The sequence below is a fragment of the Toxorhynchites rutilus genome, chromosome 1 (assembly GCF_029784135.1).
Source record: "Toxorhynchites rutilus septentrionalis strain SRP chromosome 1, ASM2978413v1, whole genome shotgun sequence".
In the NCBI taxonomy this organism is placed as follows: domain Eukaryota; kingdom Metazoa; phylum Arthropoda; class Insecta; order Diptera; family Culicidae; genus Toxorhynchites; species Toxorhynchites rutilus.
In genome coordinates, this window is record NC_073744.1 from 164,353,121 (window position 1) to 164,369,889 (window position 16,769).

General features: G+C 39.1%; 2 protein-coding genes and 1 long non-coding RNA gene across 3 annotated transcripts in view; 2 read left to right on the forward strand and 1 right to left on the reverse strand.

Moving 5' to 3' along the window:
• Positions 1–1,203: 1,203 nt before the first annotated feature.
• On the forward strand, positions 1,204–1,743 carry LOC129763407 (uncharacterized). Its single transcript, XR_008740913.1, has 2 exons — positions 1,204–1,352; positions 1,498–1,743. It is a non-coding gene; the product is annotated as an uncharacterized LOC129763407 (long non-coding RNA).
• Positions 1,744–5,034: 3,291 nt separating this feature from the next.
• Positions 5,035–16,769, forward strand: part of LOC129763302 (serine-rich adhesin for platelets) — a 312,933-nt gene continuing 301,198 nt past the window's right edge. Inside the window, exon 1 of the mRNA XM_055762235.1 lies at positions 5,035–6,444. The gene's annotated coding sequence lies outside the window, so the exon portion shown is untranslated. The remainder of the gene's footprint in view (positions 6,445–16,769) is intronic.
• On the reverse strand, positions 8,184–8,814 carry LOC129761572 (uncharacterized). Its single transcript, XM_055759309.1, has 2 exons — positions 8,263–8,814; positions 8,184–8,192 (listed from the first exon to the last, which is right to left on the reverse strand). Exons 1-2 carry the CDS (start codon positions 8,812–8,814, stop codon positions 8,184–8,186), a joined length of 561 nt encoding a protein of 186 aa, XP_055615284.1.

Sequence of the window (16,769 nt, forward strand, 5' to 3'; positions counted from 1 at the left end):
AAAATCGTGTACGGTACACATTTTGAAAAAATTTTTTTTGTGCGGTAGATAGGGACCGCCTAAAAAAAGTTTCCCCCAAGAAAATAACTTAAATCCCCGCCGTTCACCTATCAATTTCCTTTCGTTTCCCTGCTTTGCGATGGGACAGTTTGCCTTTTCGGTTTCCCGTGGCTGAGTTGTGCCTCAAGTTGCATGTCGAACATGTTGCTGTTAGAAATCCTGTCATGCAAAAACAGAGCGTTTGAAGGGAGGATGGGAATGATTTCAGAAGTGGATAATTTGGACGCAAATATGCTTTTTTCGTACTGAAATGCATATAAACCATCGAAAAAAACTTCAAATATGCTTCTTTTCATATACCTCACAAAAAAAATCGCACAAAAAAAAACTGCACAAAACAGGTTTTACTGTATATATAAATGGAGTGATGTCTGTCTGTCTGTCTGTCTTTCTCCCTTTCTGTAGTACGAAACGTCTATGTCTTCGAAATGTGCATCAGTGCCACTCTGCAGACTGCCTATTGGACTCGGGAGTATGGTAATGGATCCAGATTTCATCCATTGTCACTAAAGAAAGCAGTCCATTCGATTACGCTTCAACAACGTCAAACAGGCTGTTGAATTAATAACGCGCCGCTATTTTTGGTCGACGGTCAGCAAACGCGGGGCACCTATCGCGCGGATAGTTTTTGAATGTCCAAAATGTCGTGCAAAACGTATCCCACTCGTTTTTTCACATCACTTTACGATCGTTCAACACGAGTCGATGCACTTGTTTTACGATTTCTGGATTCGTAGCCTCTTTAGGCCATCCAGTGCGAGGCGCATCTGCGGTGCTTGTACGGCTCATTTTGAATTCACTAAACCACCGATAAACTGTTGTTCTCGAAGGAGCAGGAGTGGAATAACATTTCGTCAACCATTGCATCGATTGTTCAGGAGTTTTTCCCACCAAAAACAGGAAGTGGGTTATATCTGTGGTATAACCATTTCCAATAGACAAAATATCTGTTGCATCAAATTAGTCTAGGGGAAGGGAGGGTAAGCTCGCCACTGAGGATAAGACCGGCACCCCCTGAGTTTTACTAGAAAACTCTGATTAACTACGTTTTTGAATACTCTACATGTTAGTATTTATTATTTTAGACATTTTCAATCACATCGAACCCACCGTGATCCGTCAGTTGTCAAAATATAAATCAAAACAAACGCGAGTGCCGGTGATATGTAGCCGGATGTAATTTTCCGTCAGTGAAGTTTAAGCTTTTATGGTTGAACGCGGTTTCAAATTCTTTTCCGTTGCTCTACAGTTTGTCCCCTGGATTGTTAGCAATCACTGGGATTCGAGTTGAGGTAAGTTAAAGCAATAAGTGAATAGAAATAGTCTTCTCGAAAAATGTGTGCTGTCGGGGTAAGTCCATCACCCTTTCAGTGGGGGATCCCGGCATGGTTTGCGTTTGGTTGAAGGTTTCTAAGACATATTTTCCATCAATTTCAGATGCCTCGCAGCTACCAAAGGAAAACGAATCGAGGGAGTTGGTCCCAGGAGAACCTCACCTTTGCAAAAGAGGCTATTGTTAGTGGAGTTTCTATCAAACGTGCTTCCACGACTTTTGAACTACTGATGTAAATTTAATGTTGGATTTAAGCTGTTCGATAAAATTAAATGAACTTCATCATTGAACGAAAAATAATGGCTGTATGGTCTTAACGAAAATAATAAACTAATTACAACTAAACATAATTTAATTAGTTTTATTTCCATCATAATCACAAAAACCTGAAAAAAATTACCTACAGTCATGAACTCATTCTTCTCTGTGATTTCAAGGCGAATCCTAGTAGAATTAAAAGCGTCGTATGACGGATATTGATTCAAGTAAGAAGAAAAACTGACCACCGGTAAGTGTTCAATGTGGTCCTAGATTCCATTAAACTTGTAATTGAATTGTGGTGTGGTTTGGTGATTTATTCTTCATATTCCATGTTCATCGGAACTTGTTCCGACCATATCTCCGGAATCGGTTGAGCGATTCGAACCATACTCGACAGCGACATTTAGAATTAGAATACCTTCTATTTGCCGACTGTCACATTCAAACTGGTTCATCTGTTGCCAAGTATATATATTGAGAAATTGAGATGACGGTCTTACCCCATAGGGTACCGGTGTTACCTCCATGGGGTGCCGGTTTCACTCGCTCTGGTTGATGAGCTTCATTTTATGGCAGTTATTTAAATTGACTATTACTTGAGAAAATTACCGTTTGAATGTACTGATATTCCTTATATCTCATGGCAAATAAATTATACAATGATTCTGTGGAGGAAATATATCAATATGTGCCCGCAGATCTCACAAAACAATACTTTTCCTTAGGGGGTCGGGCATACCCTCCATTCTCCTACATAATTTTTGCGTTTTTTCATCCTTTCTCACAACACCCATTTCTCGTTTGAGAAATTGTTGAGTAAAAATCGTTTGCCAGTGCGTGTAGAACGGGAATTCCTTCTTAAGATTCATTGCACCCAAGCAAACCAGTTGTCATGACAATGTCATGCGAAAATGCGAAAACAGAATAGAAGCTATTAAAAGCTATCAATCTTATCACTGTTTTCACCACTAGCTGTAAAGAATAACTCCATAAAACCAATCGTAACTATTGTTCCGAGATTTGAGATTAAAGTTGAAGCCTCGGAGCGAAAAATGTTACATTGGACGTTTTGACTGCCCGCGTTTGCACATTGGACATATTACGTTGCACTATAAAAATTTGAAACTAACTAATAAACAACAATCCAAATATCAGCATTTCGTTCTGAAGACTGATTATTATTGTTATCACTCGTTGAGTTGCACTGAAATCGATAACAACACCTGTAAGAAACAAATTCCAAAACGACCGAAGTACGACTGCGAGTTGTATTGACTGCTTTGTTACTTCGGACGTTTCGGCCGTCGGAGGAAAGTGGCGTCCGAAGTAACAGCCGGGTGTTTAAAATTCGAATCTGTACATTGGATATTTTTTGTATCGGCGACTAAAAGATGAAGAAGATAGATACGTGAACGATTGTTTTTGTAATACATTCAATGATTGAAAACTAATAGCGTGCATCCATTAACTCAATTTGTTTACATTCGTTACATAGGACCTTTTCAAAAGTTACGCGAGAAATAAACAAAATGTCATGAAACTTCACACATAAGCTATTGACAGATGAACCTCTCGAAATTAATCTTGTTCATTTTTTAGTGGTGCCATCTGTTGAAAAATCCCGGGGCTTTTCGGCCCATGTAGTAACATTGCAGGGGTCTGAAGTAACAATACTCTACCAAGAACACAAGTGTGCCTGTTATATGAATGTTTCAAAAGTGGTCATGGGGTTATTGATTGCGATTGGACATTGGTTGGAAAAACAGGAAGTGGGTTATATCTATGGTATAACCGCAAGGGTGACGTAGGACTATCGTTGATTTAGAGATCATTTGTTTGAAGTTGAATCTGAATTCATTCTGAATGAATGAATATTTGGAGGACTTCGAAAACGAGAGCGTTACGTTGGAGGCACAAGGTTTTATGCATCCAATATTGGATACGGAAATATCCTACTGATGGGAAAGAATAATCTTCAGAAGCTATTCTGTTAATTGCGATTGATTGAAAAATCACAAAACCAAATGTATTTGGTCACGGTGTTACATGGATAGAAAACATTAAAATAAACTCTTTCACATGAATGTAATTTCAAATTCCCAGAGGAACTGGCAGATTATTTTCAGTAACGATTAGATATTTCCACATTTTCCTCGATACTGGAAGCCCACCAGTGGTTAATGCTAACTCGATAACCATCTGTTAATAGCACTTGATTGAAACATATTTGGTCACAGTGTTACATGGATAGAAAACATTCAAATAAACACTTTCACATGAATGTATTTTTAAATTCCCAGAGGAACTGGCAGATTATTTTCCGGATCTTTCTCGATGCTGAATGGCATCCAAACGGAAAGAATTCCGCGCGTGTATGTGTGTGTGTGTGTGTAGCGGCTGCATCGAGATCTTCCCGGGGAACCGTTTGTGGCATTACTCTCCTCCTGATGGATTCCCTTCTGGCCTAAGGTGCACAAACAGGCTCTTGGTAACACCGTTCATTCCCGCTTTCATGATAAACGAAGAGCTTCACCACAACAGCGACAACATGCTCCAATCGCTGTTCAATCAGAACTGAGTGGATTTCCGAGCGGCGCTCGCTTATATACCGATTGGTGATTTCAATAGGCTGTTTTGAAAGCAATTTTAAGACTATTGCAACAAGTAACAAGTATAGAACGCGTAGACATTTTATCTTTCGAATGAAGTGTTTATCATACCATTTCGTTCAGTTGTTTAGGAGCTATTAACGCTCAAAATCTCGGTCTCCGGCGTAACGCTTTCGTTTTCGAAACTTTGATTTTACACCCCGGTATAGAAATGAAAGACGTAGTCCTACGTCAAAATCTAAGAAAATATGTATGTATGAAATCCGAAAATTGATTATCGAAAATCGTCAACGGTCGTTCAGTGTGATAGTTGAGAGCATTGACATATCATTTGGATAAGTTTAAATAATTTAGCATGATGATTTGGCCTACAGATGAGTCACTGCGAGTGGTGGTGATAGATCTAAATCGCAGGCAAATTGGTGCGTTGCACGTGAATGAGAACTCAGAGGAGTTCATCGTTCCCGAAGAGTCATCAATTTGAATTCTGAAGCCTAAATATCAGCAACAAGTGGATCCGCGTGAGGGGCGGCCATGCGCTGTTAATGGGGTTCAGCATTAGTATATTAATTCAAAGCGAGGTATCCATCACAACAAACATTCATCAGGTTGTTTCGGGTCGTTGCGCCGCCGCAGTGGCAGTCCCCGCTGGTGAGCTTTCAAGTTTTCCCTCCACAGCCGGCCGAGTCGCGAGTCGTTTGTAAATAGTAAAAGCTCGCGTTCATAAAATCGAGCTGCCTCGCTGCGTTGGCTCCAGTTCGTCGGTGAACCTGCTCGGATACGGACCAAATCGCATCCCACAGTGCAGTGGGGCTCAGATGCAGCAGATAACGCGCGCGCTGCTGCTTCGCCCACCACCCCAGTAGCTCTCTATCCTAGTGGCAGACATTGCGGATGAGCTGTTTGGCCACCCCCGCCCCCATTGCAGCAGGACACACAGGAGCACGTGTGTGTAGGTTTTCACTTTTGTTTAGTGCCGCTTTTGTGCTCCGAATTGATTCATAAAACACGCCGAGGAACAAAGTGTCTCCGGGGAACAATTATCCTCGTGAAGCGTTCCTTTCTTGGCAGCAATAGTGTCCGTGTTTGTGCGTGTGTGTATGTGTGGATCCGGGTGCAGTTTTGCCGCCGCCGCCGTCTCCTGTTGCGTGAGGTCAAAGGCTTGGCGAGTGGCCTATATTCGGGCGGACGTTGGCTTTTGCAGAGTCACCAGCTTTTGCTGCACCCAGTGAAAGCCGTTTTTCCGCTTTGGCTGCTCGGATAGGATTATAACGCTAACCTCGTTTCGGATGGATCGTTTGTGTGTTTGCTCAGGCTCATTGATTTAGTGCTACGCATAGCGGGAGGAGGTCTACAATGTGGGTAACATGAATTATTCAATGTTGCCAAACAAAGAGCAACGCTGGGAGATGACTCTCCCCCTGATGCGCTTGGTGCGTGTTGCATGGAGCCCACTGGGTGGTTCGTGATGATTTGAATTATGGCTGCAAAAAATGCACCGTGTGACATGGTGACGAGTAACTGGATCTTGTTCGTCGCTTCGGGGACATATTAGTGCATGTTAAGTGTGACACAATGCATTGTATTTCGGTGGAAATGGTGTGGAATATTCATGAACCCAACAACGGAATAAAAAAAAATACTAGATTTGATTGAAACAATGTGTGACGAATGATAAAAAAGGGAAAATATTTGTGCGATGAATTCGAGGAACCGAAACATTGGTCGAATCAATGAATACTTAAACAACCAACACGGTAAACCCTTTTTCTCCATCAAACTATAAATTCATATCTTTGGTAAACGTATCGTAATTCAGAACCACTACCCTCTGTGAATAAGGATAACGGTGACCTATTGTTCACACTGGTGGATAGCGTGACGTGTCCGTCTGGAATCTTCGGCCAGAAACCGACCCGTGTCATATCCGGTGCAGTGCCCCCTCGCTGGACCTGCTTTTCTTATCTGCTGCAAATGGTGATGCTTTGTGTGTATGTTTGCAGTAAAATACGTGCAAACTAGTGAAATCCTAGAGAATGGAATTGCATTTCTCTCGAGCACCCATTGATGGGGGCGAACCGGTGTAAGTGGGAACGGTTTTAGTCGTAATCAAAGTTGATTGGACACACGGTGGAACGACGACGACGACGACAACGGAATGGTGCACCATTCTTTTTGACGGTGAGTGAAAACGAAAATTAAAATCAATTTGAAGCAGCTCTCGTGAAAATTCCATGAAATGAAAGTTGATCACGTTTGGGGTTTTTTGTGCCCGCCCGAAAAAGTGGTGCGCTTGCAATTGGATTTGTCCGGTCTGGTAATTGATGTCACACAAATCAATCACTGGCAGTGATGCACATTTTATGTAGGGGAAAGTAGGTAAGACGGCCACCCTAAGGTGTAATCTCAATTTTTACGCATATATAGCTTTCATGATCGCAGTTGTTGCACAAATTGAAACTTCAGGTCCTTTTCTATCATAATTACCGTTGATACTAGTAAATTTATTCCAACATTGATGTATTCTGGGTCATTGAAAAAAATGCATCGAAATACTATTTCATCTGGAATGGGTAAGACGGACACTAAGGTGGGAAAGATGGACACTTACGGAAAAGTTGTAGTTTTTGTACGTATTTTAGTGTTTTCAGCATTGGGGAGTGTTCTTGAATTACGCTACGATTCGAAAGGCTACGACAGATACATACACTCCATGCAAAAATTTCTGGATTTTTGCGGGCCATTGTCCTCGCAAAGGAAGGAAAAGGATCTGAAATAGCCAACAACCTGTCCACGCATATTTTAAATGACCTCCTAGAAAGATGATAATTCATTTGTAAAGTTTAATGATACACTTAAAAATATTTCAAAACGAAAGTTTATTTATAAAGCATTAAAAACAATTCATCGATGGTTTCAGTTCATTTGAGTACTTAAATTAATTCAATTTTCAGTGGGAATAAAAAAACAAGAAAAAAAGAAGAATCAAGAGCAGTTCTGACAAATAGTTGCAGCAGAAGTAAAGCATTCAGCGTGGAACCATGAAAGGCATTGTAAGCATATTGTCCAACCTGTCCCGAAATCTGAATCAGAAAACTGGCTTCCGCATTTCTCGCATAGATTATCAGATGAGGTGTCCCCTTTGCCCTTATTTTGCTTAGGCTTCTTCGAAGAGCGTTGTTTTTGTTCTTTTTTTGATGGATTTAATGTCTTTCGATGCTTTCGCCTTCTTCAAAGTGTCAGCGTATTGAGCAGACGTTATGTCAGCTGCCTTTTCTTCTTGGCGTTTTCTCTTTGTGACTCTCGGGGTGACCATTTTCGGTAACGGAAGTATGATCGACGGAGATATTTCAAACACCGGGTTATTCGCCGTTGAGATGCTGTCCGGTTCTGCGAAATCAGCCATGACGAAGAATCTCAGGATCGGGTTGATCAGTCACCGTGGCCGGGGCAAAGTCATCATCGGAAAAAAGTATTGCGATCAAATGGCCAAATTCCTGTTTCTCCAAACCCATTCTCAGCAATTTCCGTAGTAGCCGCCTTGAGGAATGCAGGTTTCATGAGCTCGGCAACGTCATATTGGCTGACGACTTTACCTGGATTCTGTTGTAGGAAACGCTCTACTTCCTGTGCGTAGTACGTCTTGAAAGGTGCCATGCTCCAAAGGTACATGCTCCAAAAAGTGATCGAACCACTCATTGAATATTTCGACCGTCATGTAACCCGATGCATTACAGGCAAATTTGCTTCCACGTGATGACCCTTTCTTCAAAGCTTCGTGCATCCGCATGCGAAGAAAAATGAAGAACGGCGGAGGGTGCTGTCCGGTTGCGGACATGCACATTACTGCCGTAGCTGTTTCTCCGCGTTCCGCAGATGTAATACCACCAACCTGTTTTTTGCCTTTCAATGCCGCTACCTTAGACTTCCTGTAAGAAAGTATGAATAAAAAATTAAAATGATTTTTAAACTAACTACAATGCCAAAACAAATACTAACGGTACAAACACTAGTCTCATCGGCGTTCAAAACACGATCTGGCGTCAATTTGGGATCTTTCAGCGCTTCTTCCAGCAAATCGTAAAACGCAGATACTGCTGGCTTATTGAAGCCTCTGGCTCGGGCGGCAGAGGTAGCTTCAGCTTTACGGAACGACAATTTGGGATTTCGTTTCAGAAAATTGCTTAGCCAAGCTTTTCCAGCCGTCTTGGTAGACTTGTTGAACGGGTGTGGCAATCCATTTTTTTCGGCCAGATCAAAAGCAAGCTTTCGAACATTAGTCATCGTTATTCCATAGAACCTTTTTTCCAAATCCAACAGATGTTGTACCAGCTCCTCTTCTTGTTGAGAATTGAATACGGAATCAAGAGGTCCTAGCCGAGTTGATACAGTTGGACTTGTGAGGTGGCGAATCAGTGTGGATCTTGGAATTGCGTAACTTCTTGCTGCTGTCTTCACCGGCGATCCACTTTTTACAGCATTAATGGCTTGTTCCAACTGCTGAGCGGTCCATGACTGCCGGTTACTCTTGCGCTTGTAATTTGTAGACATCTTTATAGTAAAACCAAAAAGTTTTGTTAAATACCCTAGGAAAATACTAGTGTCCGTCTTTCCTTACCTTAATGTGTCCGTCTTGCCCGAACTGGCAGCTTTTTTTTCGAATGACCGTAGCTCTTCCTATAAGCGTTGAAAAACCTCTGATTTATCACAGGATAGTTAATGATGGACTAAATAAACGCTTACCCGTTGGAGGAACACGTAAAAAACAAAAAATCACGAACTTTTCGCTATTTTCTACGGAGTAAAAATTACATCGAACGGTGCACCCGCGAAGATAATTTATGTTTTGTTTACAAGCTTGACAGTTCGCTCGCTGGAAATCAACAGTGTGTCTCGAAAGTATTGATACCCTTTATTGAAAGTATTTGCATAAATAAAATATTTCAAAAAATTTTAGTTAATGAAATATTAAAAGTGTCCATCTTACCCGCAGTGTCCGTCTTTACCTACTTTCCCCTACGGATGTGTCAGCTTCACAGAAATGTAAATGTTTTAATCGTATCACTCTTTCCGTTGAAAATAACCCAAGTGACTGATTGTTGTCAGATTTAAATATGGGGCCACGTTTTTCTACTGCAAACCCGAGGTGGATGTTTCCCCTAGCTATTATCCCCTCGGACACCAACAACCTTTTTTGCATAAAAAGTCTTTCTCTCTTGTGAATATTTTTCCTCATTATTTTGTTTACCCAAACAGCGAGATGGTCTGCTTGAAATTCAAACCAATGCAAAAGAATCATTTCTCATTGGATGAGACGCAAATTTAACGATCAATCACTCGAAAAAAAGGAACGTCCGACAAAGGGTACTATCTTCTAGCCGGTTACTCCATTCGGAAAGAGTGAAAATAAAACTCAATCAAATCTATCACATCTTAAATAAAACTCAATTCGAGAAACATTTTTAACAATTGATTCAGCTAATTGTCGAAGCTACGAATGTTTTAGTTCCTTCAAATAAGAATTTTAGGTACTTTCGTATTAACGTCACCGGAGCTGAAAAACAATAGATACCATTTTTATTGTTCGCACTGGCATTCAAATATTATTTGTATTGTTGTTGCCTTGTTGTATGCAGTGTTTTGTCATTTTTTTCAGTTTTGCTTTGAAATATATCGTTTATATTTCAGTGTAAAAACTAACCAGGTAAATGTATGCCGTCCGACGCTCGTTAACACTCGGTCGGACCTAACTAAAGGATCGTCTCCTCACCGGGCAATCGATGGAACACAGGTTTGCTTGCGAAAGGCCGCCGCTTTCGACGACGGATCGGAAGTTGCTCTCAGAATAAAAAATTCATTGCGAAAAAAAGACGGGTGGGTAATGTCGGGGACATAACCGGAATGACGTAGGACTATACAAAGGGGACAGCTTTTGTTAAATATATATTTTAAATATATTGTTTTATTTTCTTCTCCTACGTGAAAACCTACCTATCTACCTGAAAAATGGATTAGTTTACTGTTTACTCTTTATGAATATGTTGATGGTTCTGAAAAGAACCTTTGGTGTTGTGTTTTTGTTATCACTCGATATTCCCATCTTGTTCGGTTAAACCTTCCTGTTTAGCTATTGCGTTTGCCACTCGCCACAGCTTTCACAGTTGGAAAATTTCTCCCCATCCAGCTTGTGACATGTTGTTCAGTAAATTACATTTAATGCGACGTGCCGGAGAAACACTTTGCCACTCACTGAAACTAATTGTTGCCTTGATGAGCGCCGAACCGAAGCTGCTCTGTTCTTGATGCGGGTTTTCTGATTGTCGTGAGCAGCTTTGCAAGCCAACTCGAGCACTCCGACGGCCGAAACTCTATAATCGCTGTTAGGTATACTGGTTCTCCGGCACCAATCCGTTCGGCCTAGTTACCCTTGCGGAGCAATCAGTGAATGCGACCAACAGGGAACTGGAGACCTGCACGGTTCGAGTGAGACTTTGCCTTTCCCTTAACTTGTCCTCCTTTGTTACGTCTACGATGCCGATGCCGTACAACCACACTTTCAATCTAGAAGCAATTTAAGAATTGATGAAAATCAATAAGCTCAGAACAACTGCCAAATTCACATACTCATCATATCCTGACAAACAAATTATGAGAAAATCAATTTGTGTTTTATTATTATTTTGGATAATGTTTTAGAATGCATTGAACTGTATTTCCTAAACTCTTTTATGGAAGGTTTAATGGCCCTGAAAAGCGCCTTGTTTTATGGAATGGTTCCAATTTAGAAAACTTAGTACTCGTGGTTTTGAAAAAAAAAACCATTTCGAACGCCCTCGATGCCGCCTTGTTCTGGATTTGCCACCAAAGCAGTTTGTATAAAGCACAAACTTTTTTCTTCTGCTACCTGATGCCGTTTTGCGATTGCGTTTGCCACTCGCCACTCGCTGCAACTGCCTGTTGTCTTGATGTCCACCGAACCGAATGTGTTTTGTTCCGAATGCGGGTTTTCTTATCGTCGCGAGCAGCTTTGCCAGCTAACTCGATCGGCGGCCGAAACTATATAACGCCGGCTAGGTGGATTGGTGCACTGGTACTAACACGCTCGGCCTAGCTACCCTTGCGGGGAACTCCAGATCAACACGGTTCGAGCGGGATTTTGCCTTTCCCTTCACTTTTCCTCCTTTACCATGTCCAGACATGGCTGCTTGGGTTGGTTTGTTGATTTGTTGCGATGCGAACCGATGTGGTGTACGGTTTGAATGAGAGTGATCGTTACGGCAGCGGATCGGGGATTTTTAAGCTGACTGGCTGGCTCGAGAATTACGCATGTGTGAGACTGCGACCAATGTTTCGTTCATTTTTTTCTTTTTCCTTTCCAATCGTGCTTCATTCTATTTCGCTGCTGCTCTGGTTGCCCGTTTTGGTCGGTACGATTTGAGGAGCACAAAATGGACCAATCAAAATTGGGCACATAGTGCATTTTGACAATGCTTGATATTTCACAATTATTCAATTATTTATCTCAAGAAAAATGAAATGTTATTCATTATGATAGATGCGTAGATATATTTCCTATCAATTGATGCAAAAACCTTTGCGATCTATTGAGAAATGCTCGAGTTATAAGCGTTCCAAATCTTGCATTTTTTCCTACTTGTTCAGTGCCTAGATTTCCATTTCATCCCCTATATCTTCCGGTTAGACGTAGTCCTACGTCAAAACACATAATGAAAATTGCGTTCATACTTAACACTTTACGGACCGCTCAACAGATTTTTCGTGTTTCGCGTCTCATCCGTTGCGGACCGCTCCCAAGATTTCTCGTGTTTCGCGTTCCTTCTTCACGGACTTGTGTGAAATTATCGAATAAAAGTTTTTGTTGCGTGCAAGTTTCTGTTCAACGTCTTGCTGGATTTAATGAATAATGGATTATTTTAGTTGAAATAAATTGATTGTTTATCGAGTAACAACCTTCAAAATCATGCTCATTAGATAGAGAATTGAATCATTCATCTTTCCACATAATTCATTTTATTCTTGATCGTGACAGACAAAAGTTATAGACTAAAACGTGAGCATGGGTCAATATAGGAAAATATACAGGATTTTGAAAATCAAAAAAAAATTGTTCGAACAGAGTTATCGACGTAATATTCTACCTATATTCCAGCTACAATTTTATTAATCGAAAAAGGGTATGAGAAAAGTTGGAAGAAATTTATTATGTTAAAGAAAATTGAAAAAAAGTTATTTGGAAGGACCCTTAACACATTCTCGGGATAGTACTTATTCGATATAGATTAATTTCATCTATCTTTAGTAAAATTTCCATTGGTCGGAATAGGGTCTAAGAAAAGTTATAGCCCAAAACCTATACAACTTGTATGAGGGAAATTAATTAATTTAAAGAAAATTTAAAAAAGGTATTCGAAAGGACCCAAAACACATTTTTGAGATAATACTCATTGGATAGAGAATACTTTTATCCATCTTCAGCCAAATTTTCGTTGGTCGGAAAAGAGTCTGAAAAAAGGTATGGGCCAAAATGTATACAAGTTGTAGGAGGGAAATTAATAAATTTAACGAAAATGGAATTTGAACTTTTTTACACTCAAAAAAAAAATAAAATTAAAAGAACATAGTGCGAAGTCGAATTTTTTAGGCGATTTTTGAAATGCTTTAAAATCGTGAAATATCAACCCATGAAGATGGATATAAATCGTTTTAAAACATAATTTAAATGGATTTATACGGGATATTTTACAGAGAAATTTGTATTTCGATGTATGTAGATGTAGTGGACAAATATATCGAGAAGAAATGAGAAATCGATTTCTTTCTGCTTTTTCAAAGGTAGCAAATCCAATTAACGTTATCAACTATCTCCCATTTGATTTCTATAACGTTGTTGAAGGTCAGTACTGAGATATTATTGTATGAGCGAAAAATTTCGAATTCGTATTTGATAATAAATTGGTAAGCTATTGAGAGTGGCGTGCTAAAAATTGAAAGGTACGTTTTTCATCATAGATCCTATAAATATTCTTTATCGAATGAGTACTATCTCGAAAAAGTGTTTTGGGTCCTTTCAAATAACTTTTTTCAAGTTTCTTTGAATTAATTTATTTCGCCCATTAAACTTGGCCTATAACTTTTCTCATACCCTTTTCCAATTAATAAAATTGTGGCTGGAAGATAAATAAAATATTTCTCTTTCAAATAACTTCGATAACTCTATTCGAACAACTTTTTTTATTTTCAAAATTTTGTATATTTTCCTTTATTGACCCATGCTCAAGTTTCAGTCTATAACTTTTGTCTGTCACGATCAAGAATAAAATGAATTATGTGGAAAGATGAATGATTCAATGCTCTATCTAATGAGCATGAGTTTGAAGGTTTAAATTGATAAACAATCAATTTATTTCAACTGAAATAATTCATTATTCATTAAATCCAGCAAGACGTTGAACAGAAACTTGCACGCAACAAACACTTTTATCCGCTGAAATTTCATCCGCTAACTTCACACATAGGGCGAACGAACTACAAAGGCTAAAGCCTCCTAAAAACTTGCAAGCAAAGCAAGCAACTGCACACAAGTCAAAACGTGCGGCCCAGGCGTATGTCTTACATATTTCTTCCCGGCCCTTAAGATGTTAAATACCGCAAATCATAAAATCGCATTTTCGTACAATGAAAATGACCAAATACTACAAACAACAAGGCAGCAACAATACAAAAGGGATCTGAGTGCCAGTGTGCACCATAAAATTGCTATCTATTGTATTTCGGCTCCGATGACGCTAATACGAAAGTACCGAATTTTAGTTACAATACACAGCGTTTTCACGTAGAGCAGAGAATGAAACCACAGACAAATTGTTCAAAATTCGGAAGAAAAATAAGTTGCGTATTCCAGCTGAAGTATTCGACAGGGTTTCCATTAGAAAATCTGTGTTTTCGATCTGAAAAAATCTTTTTATCTTAGTTGTTTCCCAGAAAATTTGTATTGAAATCCGTATAACACTTCTAGAATTATAAGTCCAATTTTAAGCATTTTCTTAAATTTATTATAACAGATTGGTATAGTTATTATTGATTTAACGATGTACATGGTAGAATCCATGTAGCGCTTTCTAGCAGTTTACAGTATGTAGTAAAAATACTATGCTTCATTAGATGTAATGGAAGTTTACATAGCTATCAGAGTATGCATCAATTATATTTTTATTTGTGAAACCATAAATGTTGTTCGGATAGGTTTTCAGGCAGACGAAACTCAATTTGATAGCAGTTTTTACGTAGCTTCAAAGCTGAAATATATTTTTGTTTTAGTTCAATGTTTTCTCGATAAACTTATGCACTCACATTGTCGTGTTCCTTTTCCAATATTTTACCCGAAACCTTACTTTCTGACTATCTGACTAGTCTTATCTACTTGAAATGATAATGACTGAACTTTACTTTAAGATTACCACAAACAAAATAAATTCACTAAACTTTCCAAATTTTCACAAGCGAAATTATTCAAATCATGTCGTAACACGTTTTCAAACTCTGTCTGCACTTTGTCACGTTTCGAATGAAGTTTTCTGCTATGCTCCGCTTGACGTTTGGCATGAAAAAACAGGGTTGTGCGGAACTCACCCAGCTGTCAAACGAGACTGCCCTGTGATTTTGTTACAAATGTATTATAGTAAGAGTATTTACGTAGCTCACGTTCACTGTTTACATTGTACTACGTAAATACCCTTATTATAATAGATTTCTGGTCTCACAAACAAAAAAATTATTGATGCAATTATTCAATGGGTAGTATAATGAGTAAATTCAAGAACTGAACTATGCAAACCTGGTCTTTTTCGCACTTTTGTTTCGTTCACATTCAATGTGGAAAAAAATCTTTCAGTTTTCGAAACCTCTTGAACCTCTCTAGGTTCACCGACACGCTTTTCCTGTACTGAAAAATCTGTATATTCTGTATAAAATTCCAAAAACCAGTAATCTGTAACTACAGATTTTTGGTTTTGAAAAGGCTGAAAAATATGAATCTGAGATTTTTCTGTAGTTATGGTAACCCTGGTGTACGAGTAAAACACTTGAAACATTTAGAAACCGGAATCACAAAATGAGTTGTATCTCGGGATTGGTTAAAGGTATAAAAAATGTTTTTATATTAAAATGCAGATTATTGTTCTTTTCAGAAAAACATTATAAGAGGTTGTGTCCAAGACACGACCATATTGTTGACGTAGAACTACGCTGTTATTTTGTTCCGCTTTACGCTCTTCTGAACAGAAGCCCTTTCTATTAATATTTTCGGTCTCGATTAGCGCAGCTGCCATCCTTGGTGGAGATAGTTTCGCTACTGTCATGCGAAACCAAATCGCACACAAAATTCCTGAACTATTATTTTCTTTGTGAGCCGATTATAGCCTAGTTCGATGATTCCCACCACAATTGTATATTGCAGACCCTAATGAAATGGCGTCAGATTGTTGTAATGATTGCAATACCACAGACATCAGCGAATGAGTAATTTGGTCGCGTCCATAGCTCAATCCGAAACGAAGACTTGTGATGATGCAAAACAAGGAAGAACAAACGACGAAAATTTGCCTCAGCGAGATCCAATATTCATGTTTTAGGCAAATATTCCCCTTCGTTCTACTTAAGGTGGCCGTACACTGTTTGCCCGGAGGTCAAATATTTGATATTTTTTAACAGATAAGGTTTGATTTGATATTTGTACAAACACTATTTTGTTTGCCACTCTTCAATTTTCAACAGTAGTAAACAATATCAAACACCGAACATGGAAAAAATCAACTGAAATATTCAAGGTAACCTAACCATGTACCGACAGGTTCGAAGAACAGACTGAAAAAATATTCTAGGCATCCAATAATTGAATATTTGCTTGTCGTGTTTTGTGTAGAAAATATTTGATCAGTACACGTTGACCAAATTTTATCTGTCAAAAAGAGTCAAATATTTGGCTTCGGTCAAACAGTGTATGAGCACCCTTATTATACTTTTCTTTGTTCACGGAGATTTTAAACCATTCCCCTTCGTTGATAACCGATAAATTGCTCGTTATTGAGGGCATGGGTAGGTAAGCTCACAAATAAGCAGAAAAAATGTATGGGAAAATGGAAATGCTTCTAGTTTTCATCAATTTAAACCGTTTTCACATCAGGGAATTGTAATATATAGCATAGAAAACAAATCTTAGGGAGTTTCCGATTCGTTTGACATGTAAGTTGTAAAAATCCGTTGGCGGCAAAAATAGTTATTAACGTTAACTTTATTTTATAAAAACGTGACCTGTTTTCTGATTTGGCACCCTTAATGAAAGTCGTAGTTCTACGTCAAAAATAGACAATGAAATCGAGGGCAATTATTGGAATATATGACGAATTTCATGTCTTAGGAGTTGGCAGCATCATCTCAGATAGCAGTGAAACATTGTGGGTGTAAAGACATGGGTCATTTAAGCTACT